A 23,204-nucleotide genomic window follows, 5' to 3' on the forward strand; every position below is an offset into this window, starting at 1 on the left:
CTTTCCTCCGTATCACAGGGAAGTGGATGTCACCTGACAGCCCAGTTAGGAGACTGTTCAAGCAGGGTGGTCGCAGGCTGATGGCTTTGGGTATAAAGAGACTTTCCTGAGCTCAGATGAGTCTGCCTGTCTCTGGGACCCGGCTCTAAAACATGCCCTGAGAGCCAGCAATGAGGTCAGGGGCAGCACAAGGCCGGTCCCGGGAGAAGTGTCTAGGGTGGGACCACACGGCAAGTTGAATCCAAAGTAAAGTCTCGGCAGATGCAGTTAGAGCCCAAGAGTCCACCTGGCCGGGGAGTCGGGGTAACTGGGTTCTAGTCCCGGAAGCCCCACTTTGAGACTTTGGGTAGGGGACTCAATCCCTTCATCCAACAGACGAGCTTCTTCATCTGTAAAACATAATTACAAATCTCAACTTCCTCTTCTGTGTTTTGACATCCGAACGATCTTATGACTGTGGGCATGTTTTGTCCCCCGAGAAATGCTGGGCTGGTGGAAGGGGTGGTTGTCAGAGATCCGGAGGAGATGGGCAGGATGTCCCAGGGCCCCGTGGACCCTCTCGGGGCTGGTGCCCTGAACTGGTTTGTCATGAACCATTTCTCCCTCTGACCTATGGCTTCCGATCAATCCATTGCTCACGTAAGCACCCACCCTATTTAAATCACTGCGCTGGCCAAGTATCGTTCCAATCCTCTCGGCACCCGTCTTTCACTTTTTCCTCTTGCTGTTTAATCAAATGAGGTCGTCAGACTAAGCCATTGCGCTGTTGGTCAACAGTGAGTTACCTACACCCAAACATTGAGACATAGTACAATGCTTCTTTTGCATTTTCCGCAGCCCGTCTCCCTGCTCCAATAAATTCACCATCTGTGGCACGTTTGGGTTATAAATTACAGGTATAGCTCCCCAGCGTCAGTCACAGGATGAAGACAAGGGAAGCAAAGTGCTTACTGGTTTTCACTGCTGGTTACCTTTAAGACACTTTGCATTTTATGCGCGTGGAGGAGGGAGCCTACCTATTGACCGACACAATGCCTTGCAAATGTATCTTTCACAGCAAATGCATTGCAGGGGGGATAGGTATTTTCATTCATTTGTGCCAGAACCTCCAAAGAAAAATAAAATGCCAGTATGTTGCTCAAGCGCACATAATTCTTACCAAACAAAACTACTGTAAAATATCTGGATGCAGCAGACCCATCCCAGTAGCCTAAGGAAACAGTGCTCCCAGGTGTCTTTGTGGATACATGTCTCTACAAGCACGCTTGCTGTCTTTTGCCTGTGCACATCTGCTTAGCACTGAACACTTTGAAGGTGCTGGGTGGGGGGGGGGGGGGACCCTCTGAAGATCAGGGTCAGAGAGTCCAGCCTGGGAGGATCCCGGTTTCGGACCCAGGCCTACAATCCAGAGAAACAAAGACAAAGAGGCAGAAAGGCTGAAGCGCCGAGGAGGGATCAGAGAGACGGGAGAACAGCAGGATCCATAGAAAGACAGGCCCAAAGGAAGATAGCAAGGGACATTACCCGGAGCTCAAAGAGTTTTTGGCTTTACTGAAAATGGGACCTACTGTAGGGAAGCATCCTAGATGTCCTTGACTCTTTCCCATCACGTCAGCCCAGTTTGTATGATCAGTTTGTTTGGGAATATTCTCTGCTCCCTGAAGGCAGGGGTTGGGGACAGGATGGGAGAGGACGGTGGGGGGGGGGGTCCCCAGATGTTTGGGCAAGTGGCCTTTGAGTAAATCCACCCTGCACTCCTGTCTGCCGGCAATCCGTTCATTTATTCATCCAACACCTGTAAGAGGCCGGGCATGCCGGGAGTCGGGCGAACAGAGACCAGAACCCAGTCCCCTCATGTTCTGCGATCAAGCCGCAGAACTAGAACTCCTGCCGGCCACACCAGTCTGTGGCTGGACTCAAATAAGGGAGTTGAGCTCTGATGGCTCTTGTATTCTCTTATTGAAGAGTTCTGCCTTTCTTACACTTTCCTATCAAATTCTTGGGAAATAACTCCAGCCGTGGCGCAGCTAGACCACGGGGGATATGCGGATGGCCTCCATCTGGCTTGGGACCCCTGGAGGACAGGGGGGCGTCAGAAGCCCGGCATGGGGGTGTGGTGGCCATTCTATCAGACCAGTGCAGGAGTCAAGTGAGGAGACTGGACTGCCGACATGCGGTGGCCTGGCGTCTTCGGTCTCCTGGGTCTTCTTGTACCTCTGAGGGTTAGGAAGATGCTTTGTTCAACGGCGGGGAGCAGCCCAGAGGGTTGGGGCCTGGACGAGAGAATGCTGAAGGGCATCCAAGAACCTCGGACCCCCTCAGCCTTCAGAGGGGCCATCCCTCGTGTGCACAGCACCAGGCTCTCCCACCTTGCATCTGGGTCGGCATGGCTATGCACGGTGCCCAGCTCAATCTGTTGACTGCCTTGCTTCTTCTCTCCTCCCCATCAAACTCCGTCCTCCTCAGGCAATTCACGTGCCCTCTCCTCATGCACGGACCTGCAAGATGGGGCCAGTCAGCCTGCCTTCTTGAAATCCCGCTGGAATAATGAAGGACACAAAGCGGCACCCATTTCTGTCCGTTATGGGAGAGCACCCAGCCTTCTGAGGCCCTTCCTTCTCCCTCCACAAGCTCACCTCACTGGCTCCCCTACTCCTTTCCGTCCTCAGCCTGGGAAGAGAATGGCAAGAATCCTTCCTCCCTGTTGAACCGGTTTGTCTACTTTCTTCTCCCTTCCCCAGAGCCCAGGTCTCATTAAGCCCAGATTCCTCTGTGTGTGTTGAGGGGAGGGGGCACAGGGCAGGGTGGAGCTAAGGGGGCTGGCACTGATGCTAAAGGGCAGAGAGGGGGGCGCATTTATTTGTTCATATAGGACTTCACTTTTAGCAGACTGAGCTTTCCATGGTGGCTATCTCATGTCCTGGTCCCCACCCAGCAGCTTTAACCCCGTCTTTATGAATCTAATTCCAATATGGCGGCGGAGGGCGGGGGCGGTCTCCACACTACCAAGAAATTTTTGGACACTGGCTGGCTGGCTGTTTTACAATTCAACTCAATTCTGAGCAGGCCTCCCCGGAGACAGAGTCAGATCCCACAGGTTAAGGGCTCAGTCTCCAAGACTCCCTGACTTCACATGCTAATCACTAGGCCAGGTTGTCCCCTGTGCCTCTGACCAATCAGCTTTAAGTCAGAGGTTCCCACAATCCCCCCCTGTCTCCATGTTCACAACCCATTAGCTCTCTAAACCCCATCCTTTTTTGGTTTTGTTTTTAACGGAAGCTTCCTTGCATAGTCACGGTTTATTAATCCACTGGCCAAGGGTGACTGGATTCATCCTCCAGCCCCCACTCCTCATGGGCGGGTGGGGGGGGGGTAAGATAGGGTCTTCAGGTAAACAACTCCCATCCTTAGGTGACCTAGGGATATTCCAAAAGTTGCCTCATTAACACAACAAGAGAAACTTTTATGATTCTCACCATTTAGGAAATTCCAAAGGTCTTAGGAGCTCTGTGTGAGGGCCCAAGATACATTTCTTTTTTTTTTTTTTTTAATTTTTTTTTTTCAACGTTTTTTATTTATTTTTGGGACAGAGAGAGGCAGAGCATGAACGGGGGAGGGGCAGAGAGAGAGGGAGACACAGAATCGGAAACAGGCTCCAGGCTCCGAGCCATCAGCCCAGAGCCTGACGCGGGGCTCGAACTCACGGACCGCGAGATCGTGACCTGGCTGAAGTCGGACGCTCAACCGACTGCGCCACCCAGGCGCCCCCCAAGATACATTTCTTATTACCTGTCACAGTCCCACCTGCCCCTAGCTCCTTCTCTCCACGGCCTCCATAAAATCCAAATGACCCACACAAAGGCTGCTAATCTGTGAGCCCAGTCCCAGCTTCCCTCCTAACCAGCCCCCCTGGATGGCTCCTAATGGCCCGCACTCTGTTTCCCTGCAGAGCCTCACCCGACAGCTTAGTGTTTTCTTCCCCGCTTTGCCTTGGAAAGGTGAGTAGCTGAGACAACAGACTCACCAGGGAACAGGCACATCACAGAGGAGGTGCCTCTCTAGAAATGCAGGCTCAGGGACACAGGACTCCGGCATCATCGAGCTGTGGCCCTTCCCCCCACCCCCACCCCCGCAGTGGAGGCAAGTCCCAGCTCCCTCCACGTGGCTGGCTACCTGGCCCCGCTCCTATCTCCGTAGGAACAAGCCCAGAATTCCTGGGTGTGAGGAGGGCCTTATCAGACGAGGTGACTAGAAGCGTGATTGCCAGGCCAGGGTCCCAACTGCAGGGTCTATACCACAGCCACCACAGCCACCACAGCCACGGCGTCTGAAAGGACAAGGGGGGTGGAGGGGGGCTCACAAACCGCAGCTTCCTGCTCCCCCTCTTCCTGAATGCAATCCAAGCTCATTCGCAGAGCGGAGGAGTCTGCCGAGGCCAGGGTCTTATCAAAGGGCCTTTTGTCTCCCTGAGCTAAACATTGACTCATTGTTACCTTTCTGCCCGGACTTTTCCAGAGGTGGGAGGCGGCCCAGAGCCTCGGGTCTGCCCGTGGCCTTGAATGCAGTGGTGCCAGAGAAAGAGAGCAGCCCTGCTCTGGGAGGGGGCAGACCCTGGGGCAGGCCTGTGTGGTGGCTTTGCTCAGGGCTTCCCGCCCAGGGATGACGGGGGATTCAGCAGGACCACTGGACGCAGGGTTACCTTTCTTCAAGATGAGGCATTCTTCCACCTTTTCCTTCCCGCCTTCTAAACTCAAGCCTGTTAAAGAATTCTCCTCTGCTGGCTTCTCAGATGAAGCACTTTATCCTTTAAAGAAGGGGATCAACATCCTCTGATCTGTCAACACTTCCACATCCCCTCGGCGGTTACGTACCTCCCCTGAGTCATGCCCATTTGCCCTCTTTCTGTGGTGCTTTCTATCGGCCTGCTTGGCCCTCGCGTTGGAATGCTTTCTGAGGGCATCGTCTAGGTCTCCCCCATTAGACTGGAAACTCCCTTCTTTGCAACTCGAAGCCTGAATACAAGCAGTCATGTTCTGTACACGTTTGTTAAATACTGATTCTACGGGGCGCCTGGGTGGCTCAGTCGGTTGAGCGTCCGACTTCGGCTCAGGTCATGATCTCACAGTCTGTGAGTTCGAGCCCCGCACTGGGGCTCTGTGCTGATGGCTCAGAGCCTGGAGCCTGCTTCCGATTCTGTGTCTCCCTCTCTCTCTGCCCCTTCCCTGCTCATGCTCTGTCTCTCTCTCTGAAAAATAAATAAAAACATTAAGAAAAAAAATTTTTAAATACTGATTCTAGCCTCAGCTCTCCCATGGACAGTGTTTGAAAGGTCTATGTGGAAAGTCTCTCTCTCTCTCTCTCTCTCTCTCTCTCTCTCTCTCTCTCTCTCTGTCTCCCTCCCTCCCTCTCGGGATTGGACATAAGCTGCAGGTTATTTCATGTAGATCAACCACCCACTGCTGACTATAGTTACGACATTGACTATAGTAAATGACACAAAGTGAGTTGAGTTAGATTCCTCCCCAAGCCTCGAAGGCAATTACGTGTCTCAGGAAAGGGTTAATCACCTCCTCTCCACCCAGAGACACAGCCCCAAAAGTCATTAAGTGAGAAGTGATAACTTCAGAAGGAAAAATCTCCTCCCAGCCTGTGTTCAGCTGTGCGGGGGCCCAGGCTCCTTTAACACTGATGCCACCTGAGAAGGACCCCAGCCTGGACCCAAATGGAGGCCCCGGGGCACTAACATGCCAGGCAGCTCCTTCCCCCACGCCCAGCATTTTCTACTAGATGCAAAGCTGTGACACAGCCTCAGTGTGTCACAGGGCATGCCTCCTCTCTGCCAGCCTGCCTCCCCGCCTTCCATCCCTCCCCGCTTCTGCCCAGGGGCCGAGAGGACCCTGGAAGGCAGTGTTAGCGTTCGGCTGACCCCAGACCATTTCCAGAATGTGCCTTTTCTGCCCTCTTAAGCATATAGTCCCACTCCTCAGTGCTTGGAGGGTGTATGTTCCAGTTCCCTTCAGGTACCAAGAGCAGCTTCAAGAAGTCAGGATGCCAGAGCGGTGCACTCGGGTTCTGGGAATGAGCAAGGGTGTGAGCACGAGTTCGTTTATTCGACTAGAAAACGGGGGCAGTGGCTTTTGCAGAACAAATGTTTTCTGCTTGGGTGTGTTTACGTAGTAGCTGTATGCTGGTGAGAGAGGGGGCCTCGGTCACAGCACCAGGGGTGAGGACAGCCCCACGTGCTCCCCAACCTGGACTGACCCAATGCCACCTTCCTTTCTCTGCACACTCACACTTTCCTCAAGAGTACACGGGTCTGACCTCACCCGACTTCAGTATCAACACGCTTTCTTTTCTGTCATTGTTCCGAATGCAGTTTATTTCTCATCCCAACCTACGATGGCTGATGGCTATTTTAGACCTTTTGTCTTAGCAAGGGCCTGCCCCTTCGCCTACTTCTCTTGCCATCAGCGGTTGACATTCAAAGGGAAAATATTACCCATTAAGAGGGAACTCCTTCCATTTCTCAACCTCTACCCATAAAGTTGGGTGGGTTTTTTTTTTTTTCCAATCTTTATTTTTGAGAGAGAGAGAGAGAGAGAGAGCAGGGGAGGAGCAGAGGGAGAGGGAAATACAGAATCTGAAGCAGGCTCCAGGCTCTGGGATGTCGACACAAAGAGTCCAACACAGGGCTCGAACCCGCGGACTGTGAGATCACAACCTCAGACGAAGTCGGACGCTTAACTGACTGAGCCACACAGGCGTCCCACCCCTCCCCCCCTTTTTTTTCTTTTTACCTCTCTCCATGCTTTGCTTCTTCCCCCCTGACCTGGAAGAGAAGGTGCTGACCCTTTTTCCTAAGAATTCATTCTTGTTCACTAGATTCCATCCCTTCTTTCCTTCAAGAACCTTGCTTTATAATGATCACCTTTCCTATATGTTTTTTTTTCCTTCGTAGACTCCTCAGTGTATAATCATGCTCAAATGTTTTCCAACCCAAAGCAAAACCAAAACCAAAACAGAACAATCCTCCTTGACCCTGATGACCTATCAATTTCTCTAGCTTCCTTTCATCTTACAGCTAAGCTTAAATTGCATTCACTGTCTCACGTCCACGAACTGCACACAGTGCTCCTGGGTTAGCTTTCCACATGCAAATCTCCACCGGAATTGCTTTTGCTGAGATTAATGGGGACGTCCAAATTTCCGCATCCAATGGAAACGTTTTATTTATTGTCATATTTGACGTATCTGGGGCATTTGATACTGTTGACCATGTATCCTTCTAAAAACTCTTTTAATTAGCTTTCAAAGTCTCTCTTTCTCTCTCTGTCTCTGTCTCTCTCTCCTATCTTTCAGAGAACACCTTCCATATGTTGCTGGGTTTTTTTTAAAACGTTTATTTATTTTTGATACAGAGAGAGACAGAGCATGAACGGAGGAGGGTCAGAGAGAGAGGAAGACACAGTATCTGAAGCAGGCTCCAGGCTCTGAGCTGTCAGCACAGAGCCTGACGCGGGACTCGAACTCATGGACCGTGAGATCATGACCTGAGCCCAAGTAGGACGCTTAACCGACTGAGCCACCCAGGCCCCCCCTTTCCATATGTTTATTAAACAAACATTTGTCAAATGCTCACTATGGGCCAAGCATTCTTCTACAAGATGGGCAAAGCCCTTGTTTTCACAGAGCTTACTTTTGGTTGAGGGAAAGAGATGGCAAATAAAATAAGTAAACAAAATAGGAGATAGTGGTGAGTACAATGCAGAGAACTAAAGGGTGGAACTCTAAAGGAAAAGGATGAGGGTCATCTTTAGATGGAGAATCAGTAAAGCCTTCTATGAAGATCTAAAATTTAATCAGAGACTTGAAAGATAAGGAACCAGCCATGTAAAGATGAGGCGAAAAGAATTCTAGCAGAAGGAACAGCCAAGGCAAAGTCCAGAGCTGGGTCAAAGTCCATGTGTTTAAAGAACATGCAGACATATTCCTGCATAAAGCCCTGCGACCCAAGAGGATGAGGTGGCTAAGACATAGGAGAAGCAGATAGCACCCTGAAAACAAGAGGAGAAAGGGTTTCAAAAAGAAGGGAGTTGTCCGTGAGAAGGATTGCTCAGAGACAGAATAAGATGAAATCAAGGGGGACCATTAGATCTGCCAACACGGACACCACTGCTGACATTTGCAAGTGCAATCGTGGGGACATGGTGCACACGGACGCGTCTTTGAAGGGGTGGAGGTGTGAGCGTGGGGTGAGAAAGGAGAACCCAGGACTATTTCAAAGAACATTCCCACAGGAAAAGCCGAGAGATTACAATCACATTTGATTGCCTTTCCCTCCAGCTAGAACGTGAGCTCCTTTCTAAACTGGATTTGTCTTCCCAGTATTGGGTAGAGGGTTGGAACTCAGGAAATTGTACAATGAATGAATGAATGAATGGACAAACTGAAACCAGAGACCTTGATTCTATCCCCAGGTCTATGCCTTCTAACCACACGAGCTCTCGCAAACTCATTTTCTTCCTACGTAAAGCGAGAGTAATAATTCTACCTTTGCCAAGATCACAGGGCTGTCTGGTGTTCAAATGAAGTTATTCGTTTGTGGTAGCTTTGTGGCGGCAGAAACAGCACTAGCCTTGCTGACAGGCAGATGCGAATTCAACTAATTACCAACTTGTGAACCTGGGCAAGGTAAGTCACCTGGCTGAGCCTCAGTTTCCTTAATGGGAGGTTGTATATAAACGTGTGGGGCTGTCATGAGAATAAGTTAGATGTTGGAGGTGAGAATGTCTGACTCATAACAGGGGCTCAATAAATGTTAGTTGAAGTGGAGGGGAGAGGAGGAGTTCATCAGCCTTGGTGGGGTCCCCCCGGGATGCCCGGTGCCTGGGGGAGAGCTGTAGTCCGAATGCTGCCGGGCAGCAAAGCCACGGAGCTCTGTCTCCTTTCCTTGTGCAGGACGACCGGTGCAGAACCGCTCTGGGTCTCCGTCCCAGCGTGGAGGAAGTAAGAAGAGAAACCGACATCGGTACAGTCCTTGTGCTTCCCCAAATATGCATCTCATGTATGTCTCAAAATAACTCTGTGCATCCAGAACGTAGCAGAGATGTGACATGACTTGCTCAAGGGCACATGGCCGTCACGCGATGGCACAATCGGGTCTCGCTGCTCCATATCCTGAGGACTTTCCCTGCTTCCTCTCTGTTGAACACAACAGCCAGAGTTCAAGACCGGACGCGACTTGAGTGACTTAGGGCAGCTCTCTTAATCTGTTTCTGCCTCCGTTTCCCCCCTACTAGGGGGAAGGATTAAACAGGACAGTGTGGGTAAAGTGCCTACTTCCGTGTCCTGTACATATTTAACTTCAGTAAATGTTGCCTATCGTTACAACTCTCAAGATGAGCCCCAAGGTCTGACTCCAGAGTCTACCCTTTTACCCTGTTCTCTGCTGCCTTTCAGGGACATGAGTCTGTTCCTGGGGATTTAGGATGAGGTTCTCCATCTCTGGTTAGGAGGTTCCTCTGTATAGTCCCAGGCCCCGGGTGGAGACGATGTCCACACCTTTGCTTGTCAAGCCTGACTACCCAAAGGACCACTGGAGTACCTGGTTACCGCCCACCATGCAAGTTGCAATATGAACAGGGCATATCCAGAGACAGTGAAAAGGTGCACCTCAGGGGCCCCTGGGTAGTTCAGTTGGTTAAGTGTCCAACTTCAGTTGAGGTCATGATCTCGCGGTTTGTGAGTTCGAGCCCCATATCGGGCTCTCTCCTGTCAGCACAGAGCCCACTTCAGATCCTCTGTCTCCCTCTCTCTCTCTCTCTCTCTCTCTCTGCACCTCCCCCACTCACACTCTTTCTCTGTCTCTCTCAAAAATAAACATAAAAAGAAGTCTTTCTTTAAACTTACTAATTTTAAACTTTAAAAAAGTTCCAGGGGCACCTGGGTGGTGCATTCAGTTAAGCCTCCGACTCTTGATCTCAGCTCAGGTCATGATCTCAGGGTTTATGGGTTCAGACGCCAAGTCGGGCTCCACACTCATGGTGTGGAGCCTGCTTGGGATTCTGTCTCCCTTTCTCTCTGCTCTCCCTCACCCGTGCATGCTCTCTCTCTCTCTCTCAAAATAAACTTTAAAAAAAATTCCAAAAAGAGTTCAAAGAGTTCCCACATACTCTTCACCCAGCTTCCCCAAATGTTAGCATCTTACAGAAGTCCACTTATTAAAAGCAAATCGAGGGACTCCTGCGTGGCTCAGTCGGTTAAGCGACCGACTCGAGCTCAGGTCACGATCTTGCAGTTTGTGAGTTTGAGCCCCACTTTGGGCTCTGTGCTGACAGCTCAGAGCCTGGAGCCCACTATGAGTTCTGTGTCTCCCTCTCTCTCTCTGCCCCTCCTCTGCTCGTGCTCCGTTTGTCTCTCTCTCTCAAAAATGAATAAACATTGGGGCAGTTGGGTGGCTCAGTCGGTTAAGCACCTGAGTTCGGTTCAGGTCATGATCTCACAGTTCGTGGGTTCGAGCCCCGCGTCGGGCTCTGGGCTGACAGCTCCAGAGCTTGGAGCCTGCTTTGGATTCTGTGTCTCCCTCTCTCTCTCCCCCTCTGCCACTCATGCTCTGTCCCTGTCTCTCAAAAATAAACATTAAAACATTTTTTTTAAATGAATAAACCTTAAAAAAATATTTTTTTAAGCCAAATCAAGATGTCCTTTTCCAATGCAAGATCCAACCCAGAATTTTCACGGCATTTATTTGTCGTGTCTCTTTTCTCTTCAATGTGTGATCGTGCCTTTGTCTTTAAATATCCTGGTGCCTTTCAAGAATCCTGGCCGATTATTTCTGCGGAATGTCTCTCAATTGGTATTTGATGTTTTCTCATGTTTAAGTTCAGATTGTGCGTTGCTGGCAAGAACACTGTGACATTGTGTCCTTTTTAGTGCAGTGTAAAAGGAGGCACTGGCTATCAACTACGCATCATAACCCGTGATGTTAACTCCGTTAACTTTGTTAAACTTGTATCTGCCACGTGTTTTCATCGCAAAGTCACTGCTCTTCCCGTTTCGACCATTACGTATCTTACAGGTGGATACCTTGAGACTCTGCAAAAATCCTACTTCCCATCATGCTTTCTTCCACTAATTTTAGCATATGTTAATGATTTTCACCTGTAACAATTATCACTGTGGTGGTTGCCAAGTTGTGATTTTTGTTTCCGTCATTCCTTCAACATTTATTTATTGGGATGCTACTGTACCAGAGTCATTTCTTAACCCCCATTTAATTATTTACTCAGTTATTTCTTTACATTGCTATGGGATCATATATATTTATTTTATTCTGTGGGTTACAGTCCATGACTGTTATTTATTTTGTTGCTCAGCGTAGCGTATTTGGCTAGAGAGACCCTTTACGTTGGCTGTTCTGTCCTTTTGACATGCTTCCACCATTCTTTGAGACTTCCTTGTGTTTTTAAAATTTGTTATTATTTTTAAAAATTCTATTAATGTTTATTTATTTTTGAGAGAGACAGACAGACAGACAGACAGCCAGAGCGTGAGCAGGGGAGGGGCAGAGAGAGAGAGGGAGACACAGAATCTGACGCAGGCTCAGAGCCCGATGTGGGGCTTGAACTCACGAACTGTGAGATCGTGACTTGAGCTGAAGTCAGACACCTAACTGACTGTGCCACCCAGGCGCCCCAAGACTTCCTTGCTTTGGGCATCATGAGATGTCTGGGGCCCATCTTGTTCTTTCTCTGTTCTCAGCCTGAACTTTTTGAAGGACTACTGGACCCTATTTTGTAAAATTATATTAAGAAGCCTGATGTGGGTGTTAGATATGTTCGTTGCGACTGGGGTGTTATTACTCCTAGGCCCTTTTGATGAATAGAACTAGGAAATATATGTATATATTATACACACACATCTGTATCTTTATCTATACTTACCTGTCTGTATATATATATTAAAAATCATGAGTTCATATTGATAACTCCAATTGTAATCTAAAATCACAGGGCTTTTTCTGGTCTTTCTCATTTTCTCATTTGTAACTCTCTTCTCCAACGGCAAGAAACATAGTGCTTTCCTCCATAATAAAGTTACTTGTTTGCTCGATCCTGTAATACACATAAACGCAGAATGCTAGCCCATAAATGGGAAGTACATCGCCATCAGCTAGAATCTGTCTTTAGCCTTTGACATCATTGTGTGAACCAGACTAACACCATCTTGGACGAACGTGTCACGACGACTGCTTTGTGACCTGAGGCTTTGAGTACAGCCCCCACATCCACATTCTTTCCTTTTTGTCTAATCACACCCATAAGTACACCCTTGGGGCATAATATCCTTTACTCCGAAGACACGATATTTCCTACCTGGTGGGTTTCTGGCACGTATTCCCCAGTCTCTAGAGTTATAGGAGTACATCTTACGGAGCTGAGGTTGCAGACGTACGTGTCTTGGGTCTTATAGCCACTCAAGACACGCTTCTGTCCCTGAGTCCCCTTAAGAAACCATTTCTCAGGGCGCCTCGGTGGCTCAGTTGCTGGACCGTCTGACTTGATTTCGGCTCAGGTCATGACCCCAGGGTCGTGGGTTTGAGGATTGAGCCCCAAGTCAGGCTCGGTGCTGGGCATAGGACCTGCTTGAGATTCTCTCTCTCTCCCTCTGCCCCCTCCCCCTGTGGCGCTCTCTAAAAGAGAAATAAATGAAGAAATAAACAAATACATAAATAAATACATAAATAAGCACACCTGCCGTTATCCTCAAGCTGGACGTGTCAGCAGGTACCTCCCGTTCATGCAGCAATCACATAGTGAAAGTAGATTTTTTTTTTTCAAAGTTAAACTAGTTCTTTTCTTCCCCACTCCGTTTCGTGTGGTATGACCTTCATTTTTAACGTAATTAAGTTTGTTACTGGGTGTATTTCATCTGGGATCCTTCCAAACCCTCCTCCAAACACACACATCCCGCTTATTTCTTTATTATTTACATATTTATTTCCTGGATATGTGAAACATGACCACATTTCTAAAATCGGAACTATGCAAAAAGTATACTCAGCCAAGGACAGTTCTTGCCATCCTTCCCACCCTCTCCCTGTCTCCCCTTTCTACAGCCTTCCCACCTACCCTCTGTAGCTAATCAGTCCCATTAGCTTGGGGTTCCCCGTTGCTGTATTTCTTCTTGCACAAATGCAGGTACGCGTGCATTTTCTTAGGTCCTTTTCTTTTTTACATGAGAAGCAGCGTCCTACAGATGAAAAGATAATTTTGGCTGCTGCTGGAACGGGTGCGGGAGGGGGGCTTGAGTGGATGTAAAGGGAACAGTTAGAGACCTGCCACCAAAAGAGAGCAGATGGGGCACTGGGGCAGCGGTGGTGTTAGAGGGAAAGGAGGAGGACAGGTTTGAATGTTTGGAGGTGACGTGGTGATTCGGTAACTGATTACTCAGGGCCAGGGAGAGGGGCCCGGTCAGAGATGATGCATTGGTTTCCGGCTTTACTGATCGGACGGATGCTAGTGTCACTGGCTGAGACCTACAACACTGTAAAAGGATCAGATTTGGGCAGAGGGTCCCCCCTCCTGGGTCCGGGTCTGGACATGTTGAGTCTGAAGTGGAAACAGAGTTGGCAGTTGAGACATAAAACACGGAGGGGAGCTGTGAAGAGAAATGTCTCAAGCCGCGTGAATTCTGCCCTGGTTTTCCGGACACGTAGGTCAGGAAGTAAGAGTGCGGCGGCGCAGGGAGAATGATCTGCACCCAGTTCTGGCAAGATGGGGGGGGGGTTCCTTACGCCACCAAACAAGGCCACGACCTCAGCTAGGTGTCCTACAGTTCAACTCCACTCTGGCACCGCTTACCCAGAGACATCAGCAGATCCACAGGCTGGGGTCCCCGTCGCACAAGACGGCTCCCCGCTTCGGACACCAGTGTGGAGTCCAGCTTGTGATCTGTGCTTCTGACCAGCTGGCTGTAGGTCAGAGGCTTCCGCGAGCCCTCATTGGGTCCGATTAATTGGCTAGAGCGGCTCATAGAACTCAGGAAGCCCGTTTACCCCCTAGATTACCAGTTTGTTACAAAAGATGTTGAAGGATACGAATCAACGACCAGGTGGAGAGATAAGCAGGGCAAGGTCCCAAACAAAGAAGTTTTTATCCTGCCGTGGATGCGCTCTGGTTCACCAACATGGATGTTTTCCAAACTGTGTCCTTCGGCCTTTTAAGGAGGTTTCGTTAACATAGGTCTGATTGATTAAATCACGGGCCAGTGGTAATTGAACTTATTCTCCAGCCCGGTTCCCCTCCCCAGAGGTGGGGGATGGGGTGCAGGTAGGATTGATAGTTCCAGCCTCTAATCTCTGGATTGGTTCCTCTGGGAACCAGCCCTCACCTTAGCAGATCTAGGGGCTTTCCAAAAGTCACTCATTAACATAACAGATGATATCCCCTCTCTCCCTCTTCACAGGAAACCCCAAGGGTGTTAAGAGCCCAGTGCCAGAAACGGGCACAGAAACGAAGACCAAGTGTGTATTTCTTATCGCAAACCAAAATATTACAGGAAGATGTGCCGGTCCCGTGCAGAAGAACAACCCCAAAAAGAAAACCTTGGGAGTCACTCAACTCTCTTCTTGCAGGAGGCTGGTCGCTCAGGGCAGCAGCCCACAGGAGGACTGTGCCTTCCCAGAGGGTGAGGTCAGAGGCACAGGGCAGTGCCTGCCCCTCTAGGTGGAGGTGGGATGGCAGAAGATTCAGGCTGCAATTGTGCCTGATTTCAAGTCACCCTAAAATGCTAATGATCCTGTATTTGAAGTAACTTCAACTAAACCGTATCCCCACCGCTCACAAGACCTACGTGGACCCTGGCTATTACAGAGCCCCAGCCTGAGGCATGGGGGTTGGGGGAGTCACAGGGGGGAGGGAACCAACCCTCTCAAGCAGATGGGCACAGCAGGGAGCGATGGAAAGGAGGCCCCTGGGATTCCTTAGGGAGAGTGTAGCGGGGGTCAGGTCAGTTGGAGGTGTAGATGCCAAAAGTCATCTTGTGTTTTCTTCCTCTCCGTTTTCAGGCCTGAAGGTAAGGAGGTAGAGAACATTCCAGAGCTCATTTCAAGGAGACAACCCTATTCATGGATAAGAAAATTTTTGAACAGTGTCTTGGGGCAGATGCTCAGATCATGAGGGGCTCTGAGCGTGGGTGTGGCGGGGAGAGCTTCCTGGTTGACCTACGTACAGCACCCACACCAGGAGGGAACAAGAGGATCGAAAGGGTGGCATGGGAGGTGAGAATGGACGTGTGCCTTGTGTTAGGTCCCTTGATATCTCCTACCCCAATCTTTGGTTAAAAAGTCAGAGAACAACAAAAATGCTTCAAGTAACTTGGTTTCCTATGAGAATCAATTAAAAGCCTGGGCTTTGAGGCTGGTCGGGCTTGGGTCTGATTAATTTGCTGGGAGTGGGGACAGTGAGGGTGAAACGAGGCCACAGTGCATAGAGTAGGAGGGCGGGCAGCGCAGGGAGGCCCCGGAGCCACACCCCCAGATGGAGAGCACACAGGATGGTACATGAGCAGGTTGTCTGCAGGAGGTTCTGGAAACTGGAGGAGGGCTTTTGACTGTTCCCGGCTGAGGAATTTAAGTGTAGGCTGATATCAGTCCAATCCTCAAGGGCACCCACTGGCGTCTGAATTACATATGTATATGATAATAATATTAATAGATTCCATTTTTTGAGCAATGTGGTGTGTTTCATATGTATTATCTCATTTGATTCTATTTTCAATGAGCATAATTTCTCAAAATTATTGTAAAAGGTAAGGATTATTACTGCTTCTACAAGGTTCATTCTTATTATATAATTTTTTTTTTTACACTTCATGTTCAAACTAAGTAACTGTAGGATAGCGTTCCCTGAACCAGTGTTCCCTGGTTCCCTGAACCACACAACAAAGGAAGTTAAAGGAATCAAAAATAAACCGAAAAGGAAACAGGTGCAGGGTGCCTGGCAGCCTGACTCCTAAGCTTGCACTCTTGTCCATGATATGTTTCTCTCCCCTCCCTTCTCCCATCTACCCATCCACCTATTCTTCCATCCACACATCCATCCATCCATCTGTCCATCACCTGTCTGTCCATCCATCTATCCATCCATCCACCCATCCATCCATCCATCTTTCTGACTATATATCAACTTACGACATAATTCCTTTTTGAGTGGGAGGTTGGATTAGATAATCTAAAACGTTCCTTTCAGGTCTTCGGTTCTATGAGGTATATTTTATCTTAGACCATATTGTGATTATTTTTGGCATGGTGTTTATCTTCCTAATTAAGTTGCTTGGACTCATTTTAACATATGTTTCAGAGCTGGCATGGATCTAAGAGATAGTTCCGTCCAAGTTCCCCATTTTATGAGTGAGATGCAGTGACTCACTATAGCTCATCTGGCTTTGCCAGGATACCATTCTGCTTTGAATTATTTTGAACCCTGGATACGTGGCAAGTGCTGAATAAGGACAATGATCCAGATAGGCAATGAGCAAGAGGGAATGGCAGCCCGGAACTAGAACATCACCTGTCTTTACCTCCCTTGTCTGCCAAGGGTCACCGATGACAATGATGATGACGGTGGTGGTGATGAGGATGATGATGGCGATGACTCCTGCAATTCACTGGGCCCTTATATTAGAAGGGATTTGAGGAGTCATCCAATATACCTTCTTGTTTCCTGCCCACTTACGCCTGATTCATTTCTGAAAGATGCCTACCTTATTTAGAAAATGCTTGAGACATTTTCTAGTCTCTATTTGAGCCACCTCAAATAGATTTGAGCCATCATTCCCCTCTGTTATATATGTTTATTCTTTTTCTCCATTTTAAAAATGAATAACTATAGAACAGCATATAGGTCACTGAACCACACAGCAAAAGGAAGTTGGAGGAAGCAAAAAGAAGTAAACTATATGATCATGGGCGACAAGACATTGGTGACAAATTGGAAGCTGGGTTTGGAGATAGAGAAGCTGGCTTCCCTGAGACACAAACACCATATTCATGCCGATCCCTTTCTTTTCCAATTCCAGGAAACCTGGCGTGGGTGAAGTTGAATCACCTGGAGGGTGTGCCAAAGCCTAGTCGGTACTTTGGACTTTTACTTGCAGCAAGATCGCTCCCATTTCCTCTCGGAGCTGAGTTGGGTGAGCTCTTGGCTTCCATCCCTGCCTCCATTCGCTCCCTTTGAGAAGGAAGAAATAAGATGCCGAAGACCATACTATCATTTGTCGAGCAGCTACACTATGTTAAGCACTGAGTTTTACATATTTCATAGCACTCGTTCATCTCAGCAATGTTGAAAGGATGGTATTATTATCCCCACTTTACAGATAGGAGCAGCCCAGGGTTCCCTGACTGGTAAGTGATGGCTGTCCAATTGAGCCTGACCTATATACGCTCTATAGTCACTCACATGAAGAAAAGAGCATGGGCGCATTGTGGCCCCATTCCTCCTCAGGTTCTGAGATAGACATGATTTCTCCTGCCCGTCCCCTGGTCGCCACCTCCTCTAGTCTATGAGCTTCATGCTCTGACAGGATGATCCTCCTCTCCCTACACATGTGATCATGGATCAAGGAATGGAGTGCTTTACCTCACACACACATATTGCAGACTCTTAAATCCCACCTCCAGCTTTAACTCATAACATCGAGTAGGGCCTGCTCTCCACTCGTTCATCTGCTCTTTCTTCCGTGGAATTAACACCCACTTTTGCACACCTGTGCAACGTCAGGGTGCGGGGTGGCCTCTTCCAGACCATACTTCCCACTATGGAGGGAAGCACCTACGAGGCGACCGGGCCCATCCCGGGTAGCACACAGCCCTTCCACATCGGGTCGGAGTGCAGGGCGCCCAGGGACGCACGTGAGTGGTGATTCAGAGGAGCAGCTGTCGACACACTTAAGGCACCTGTCCCACTGTGCCAGGCGGAGGTGAAGCCAGCTCCTGTATTTGGCAGATAGCTCATTCCCAGTAGCAGTAAGATCACAGCAGGGTATGGCAGAGTTACGGGGCCAAGCGGAAGGAGAACTGTCACATGGGTTTTTAAAATCAAACGAGTGGCCTTTACAAACGTCCATCCGAAATCTTCCAAAAAGGGATAGAGGGGTAACAACAGCAGTGACCCCACTCTTACCTCCAGCTCAAGCTCGATGAAGACCAATCCCATACGGACGTCAGAGGGTAGATAAAATTCCTCAGGTGGCTCTAGGGCCAACTTCAGGATGGCCGATGTCCCTAGATGGGTTCCTTTGCCCCTCTTCAAAATGAGGACAGATGGGTTTGGGTTTTTTATCTTAATACTTGGATCCCAAAGACCGTCCTAAGAGCAAGACGTGCCCTTGGAAGGGCGAGGACACGGGGAAGCCAGGAGGGAGTTGCGGGGAAAATGGGCAGGTCACTAGATAAGGGTTCAGGGAGGGAACGCAAGCTGTGTGTAACCATGTTTTGTTCGAGAGACCTCGCCCCTACCAGGGGTGAGGATGTAAGAGGAGGTACTCCTGACCCACCTGTGTTGATCATCCTTGTGTCGATACGAAGGCCTCAGTTTCCTACCAAGTCTTACTTTATAGGTAGCACCATGTGTCCCTATTAATTAGGAAAATTGAAAAAAATTAAGTGGTCATTCCCAGGTTGTCTTGAAATACACGTATGAGGCAGCTCAACCAAATACAGCATGTCAAACCAGTCCTCCAGGAAGGGCCCTCGCTCTTCAGAAGAGTCTGTAATAACATATGGCTTGGCCAGCGGTGGGAGTCCCTATCAGCTCCAACAGACCAGGTCTTTACCAGGGCCAGGAAGGCACAAGGTTTTGGGTGTGTGCATGAGAGTATATACAGAAACTGTCCACACCCACGTCCCACATACCATGACAGGGTGGAGCCATTTGTTGTCCTCACCTTAATCTTTTCATCATTTTTAGAAATACCATGCTTTGACAGTGCTGGGTCCCTAAGGACACAGTCCAGAAATTCTCAGCAGACCTCAAGGGCACCTTTCCAACAACAGTTCCCTTTATCCGCTCCTCACATCTGGGGATCCTAGACTCCAACCACAGCCACGAATAATATTTATTTCCTTAGGGGAAGCAGGGGTCATGTCTAGCTGTGTCTAATTTCCAAGCCTGTATCCACAAGCCTACGACGCCTACTCATAGTACCTTCCTTTTGGCATTTTCTCAAGCTGTACAAAGCGGTCAGGGAATTTGGATTAATAAATGACTATATTGCTACTTTCCGAAGACACAGTAGAAAAAACAGCACTCAATATGGTCTTGAACAACATTTAATCTCTCTAGGCTTTGGGGTTGAGCCTCTGATGGTGACTCCTGATCCACAGGGTGCTGTGTAGACGTACAGAAGCACTGCTTCAGGGAGGCAGCGTGCAGCATGGAATGAGGAGCCAGGGTCCCGGCTCTGTCGCTGAATGGCAGAGTGACCGCAGATGACTCCCTTCCCTTCCCCAACAGCGTGGGTCACAAGAGTCTTGTCTCTAAGATTCCTCCCAGCTCTGATATTCTGTGAGTGACTAGCAGAGAATGTATGGTGTTGCCTTCCCATAGAAACTGAAAAAAAATCTATGTGCAGTAGCATAGGTAAGGCCTCAAACAGTTCTTTGGTATTTATAAAGTCTCTGGGCTCAGACTCCCATCTCACTGTTGGCCCGGCCCTGGGGTCAGTCACATGCAGGCTGAGAGTGGGAGCGGAAGAATAGGAATGTCCCCGGTAGGGGCCACCACACGGTTTATTATAAATGCATCAAGCCCATGGACAGGGGTCCTTCCCAGTGGCCGTGAGCTGTGCGGTCACCCATCTTGCCTTCGCAGGCCAACCAGAGCACTTCTGTTCTCGGTCAATGGACAGTTTTAGCTACAGGGACGCGCCCTAACCTTGGGACCGGGGTGTCCAGAAGTCCAGAACCAAGGGACGAGCCAGTCCCCTTCCACGCAGGGATTCTGGGGGACCCACATTTCACATGACACTGCATTTGCCTAATGTCCCCAGCAATCCATTGTCTCAGCTGACATTTTATTCCTCAGACTCAGCCCCCCCCCCCCACCTTCTCCCCTTAGTTCTGGCTGGGCTGAACCCTACCCAGTGGAAGAAAATCTCCAACACAAGCAGAACTCTGAGCAATGACTCCTTGTGTCATATAAATAGCTTCAATGATATATACAGCCTATAGTACATGGACACACACACACACACACACACACCGTCTTGTGGAAATCATCTTCAGGATGATTTGGGCAGGCACTCAGTGACACAACCGCTCTGAATACAAACACGCGCGTCCGCTGGAATCCAGTCTCTTCCACCCCTTGGCCTCAGAGAGAGGTGCACGCTGGAGAGAAGCCCACTTTGTCCGAGCCCCGGGCTGTTGGGTGGGAGAGGACCTGAGCCTCCTGTATGGCAGAGGGTGAGACGGGGACGGCGGGGCCATGCTGGTGGCCAGCGACTACTCCTTCAACAGTCCCAGCTTCCTCAGGGCCTCCCTTCGGTGCTCATCCGGGACTCCTTTTGGGGAGATCTTGACACTGACACAGGGGGGTCGAGGCAGCTTGTCACGGCTCTGTCCTTGGAAGGCCAGGCGCTTGGTGCTCTGCTCCTGCTCCAGGTCAGCCAATTTGCCCACCTGGATCCCGGCGAAGTCCTTCCCTGTGCCCAGGGAGGCAGGCCGGGGCCTTGAGTTACGCAAGACGCTGGGAGACACCTTGTCCAAGAAGGAGCCCTTACCCAGAGAGGTGCTGGTTTGGGGACTGGGGTCTTTCTCGGCCGAGAGGTAGCTGCTCAGCCCCACACCCGAACGCTCCAGAGTGTTGGACTTGAAGCTCATCTGTCTCAGGCCAGGGACGTTGCTCTCCCGGAGAGTGAGCCCCGAGTCCGCCTTTGCCTGAGCCAGAGGACCACCTGCCCCAGGGGCTTTGGGGATAGGAATCGGCATGGATTTGGCAGCTGGAACCTTGCCTGCAGTGGGCTCCTGGGCGGGAATCAACCCCTTGTCCGGAGAAGAACCCCGAGCTGGAGTCGGAGCCAGAGGCTTCGCTGGAGAAGGTCCCCGAGTGGGAGCGGGAGCCGGAGCCTTCCCTCCGGCAGGCGCAGCGGCTGTGCCCTGAGCAGGCCGCGTCGGCTGAGCCGGGGCCGGGGCTGGAGCCTGGAAGGAGGCCTGGGCATGGGTCTCCTTGAATCGGGTGGAGCTGGTGCGTTTACTTAAGTGGGGGCCAGGTTCATCTTGGTCCTGGGGGAGCCCCAGCTTCTCCAGGGCCTCCCGGCGCGCTTTCTTCTGCTCCTGCAGCGAGGAGGAGGCCAGGCCGGAGTCTCCCGCGGTGGCCTCGGAGTGGCGAGACAACCAGTGGTGGGGCTCACTGTGCAAACTGCTTCGGCTGCTCTTGAGAACGATATTGGGTGGCAGCTTCCGGGGCTTGGGAGCTGTGGAGGGCGCTGGCCGGGCACTGGGGTCCCCCCCTGACGGGATGGGAGCATCTCTGGCTCTTGCGCTCTGAGATGACGCGGCGGGAGGAGGCTGAGGCTGCCCCGGTCCCCCTGTTGAGCCCTTCTCACTGGCTTTTTGGGACATGGCCGCTGAAGGAGTCTCCTTCCTCTCCTGGGGGCTGAGTGACGAATGGAGCCGGGGCGTATGGCTCTGCAGCCCTGGCCTGGGGACGCCCAGGCCGCCTTCCCCACACTGCTCTGGCTGGCTGTCCTGAAAGGCCTCTGGTGGGGGGATGGGTACTGTGTCCAACCCAAGGGCAGGCGTCAGGGGGCCGGCCGGAGCCTGGCTGGGCTCACCGCTTTGGCCGGCCTGCTCTCTCTTGGGCTCTGGGACAAGCCCCTCAGGTTCCCCCGGGATGTGGCTATTCGTCCGAGTGGTGCTTTCCCCGGGGTTCCGCTTCCTGCCGATGTGGATATTTCTGGGGAGGCTATGGGAGCCAGACCTGAGGCCCAGGCCTTCGGGTTCAGGCAGATGGGGTGAGCTGGACTGAGTCCCTGTCCTTGGCTCCGGTCCTTGTGGGACGATCTTCTCCCCTGGATATCCTGTGAGGGCCCAGGAGAACGGGCAAAGAAGAGTGGACAGAGGTGAGAACCCTGCTGCCGGGGGCAAAGCTAATACCTCCCGAACTCTGGTCTCCACTTAGCAGTGGGTTTTGTTTTGGGTTGATTCTTTGCTCTTAAAGGAGCCGCCCTGTTGCATGTCTATCATTCACACTGACAGATCGATCTGAGCAGGTTCCCTTCAACCTAGGATTACTTTTTCACAATGGTTGGGGAAAGAGCAGCCTCCTATAACTCCAGGTCCTTGACTCGGGCTCCTTCTAAGCTTCTACAGAAGCACCAGGGTGGGGGAGAGATTCCCTCTAGCTATCTCGGGGCTCCCAAGCAACTGAGTCCATGAACAGCAGATTTGCTCTTGATTTGACCAGACTTCCGCCTTCCTCCACCTTCACTTTCTATAAACACGTGAATGGCTCTGGAATGGCCACAGCCGTCCCCACACGAGTGAGCAACGTGGGCTCTTTCCTTCCAGCAGGTGCATTAGGCCCACGGACCAGGGAATCAGTCTCAGGGAGCAGTGAAGTCTTTGTCCCCAGTTACACCTCTATCTCCATGGAGGTTCTAACACACTGTCAGTAAATATTTGCTAAACGAATAAATCAATGATTGCAATCCTGATAGCAGTGGGGCTGTCTTCAGGAGTAAAGTGCCCCCCTCACTCTGGGACATATGGCCCCACCCTCATGGCCACACTCATGTGCCATCCTGTCCCCCTTCTACTGAGCCTCAACACCACTGGCTTTCCACCCCCTCTCACAAGAGCCTCGAGGTGCCACCCACTGAAGTTCAGGGGGCCCTTCCCCCTTATCTCTTGCAGCCTCATCCTCCTGGAGCATCCAGATTAGCTCTCCAGACTCACTTCGTGTCCCCAGAGCAACCATCCACCCTTCTCTGAACCCCTCCCATGAACCTCTGCGGTCATGTCTTTTCAGCATTTCTGCGAGAGAACGGGAGCTAGTCAAACCTTTTTCCCTCCCAGGCCTCTGAGACTTCAGAGAAAGACAGAGGACGCCGGCTTGTCCGCAGTCTCTCCTCTGCGGGACATGGCTTATTTCTAGCCAGGGGCGTGGAGAGGAGTGCTGTCGTTCCTTCTGCCTATGACC

At 50.5% G+C, this 23,204-nt stretch overlaps 1 protein-coding gene and 1 long non-coding RNA gene across 11 annotated transcripts in view; both read right to left on the bottom strand.

Annotated features, from left to right (window-relative positions):
• Window positions 1-1,760: 1,760 nt before the first annotated feature.
• LOC109255513 (uncharacterized) lies at window positions 1,761-4,422 on the bottom strand. Of its 4 annotated transcripts, none has more exons than XR_002075283.2 (2): window positions 4,365-4,422; window positions 1,761-2,498 (listed from the first exon to the last, which is right to left on the bottom strand). It is a non-coding gene; the product is annotated as an uncharacterized LOC109255513 (long non-coding RNA). The 4 variants fall into 4 exon arrangements; XR_002075274.2 differs by lacking the exon at window positions 4,365-4,422 and adding an exon at window positions 4,025-4,296; XR_002075279.2 differs by lacking the exon at window positions 4,365-4,422 and adding an exon at window positions 3,958-4,296.
• Window positions 4,423-19,317: 14,895 nt separating this feature from the next.
• The window catches only part of YOD1 (YOD1 deubiquitinase), a 30,836-nt gene continuing 26,949 nt past the window's right edge, over window positions 19,318-23,204 (bottom strand). For all 7 annotated transcript variants that reach the window (XM_019430193.2, XM_019430183.2, XM_019430210.2 and 4 more), the window contains one exon: window positions 19,318-22,083. In XM_019430193.2, coding sequence (XP_019285738.2) covers window positions 20,507-22,083 — 1,577 coding nt within the window. In that variant the 3' untranslated portion in view covers window positions 19,318-20,506. The remainder of the gene's footprint in view (window positions 22,084-23,204) is intronic.

This window comes from Panthera pardus, unplaced genomic scaffold (assembly GCF_024362965.1).
Source record: "Panthera pardus isolate Hobbes unplaced genomic scaffold, ASM2436296v1 HiC_scaffold_21, whole genome shotgun sequence".
Taxonomy (NCBI): domain Eukaryota; kingdom Metazoa; phylum Chordata; class Mammalia; order Carnivora; family Felidae; genus Panthera; species Panthera pardus.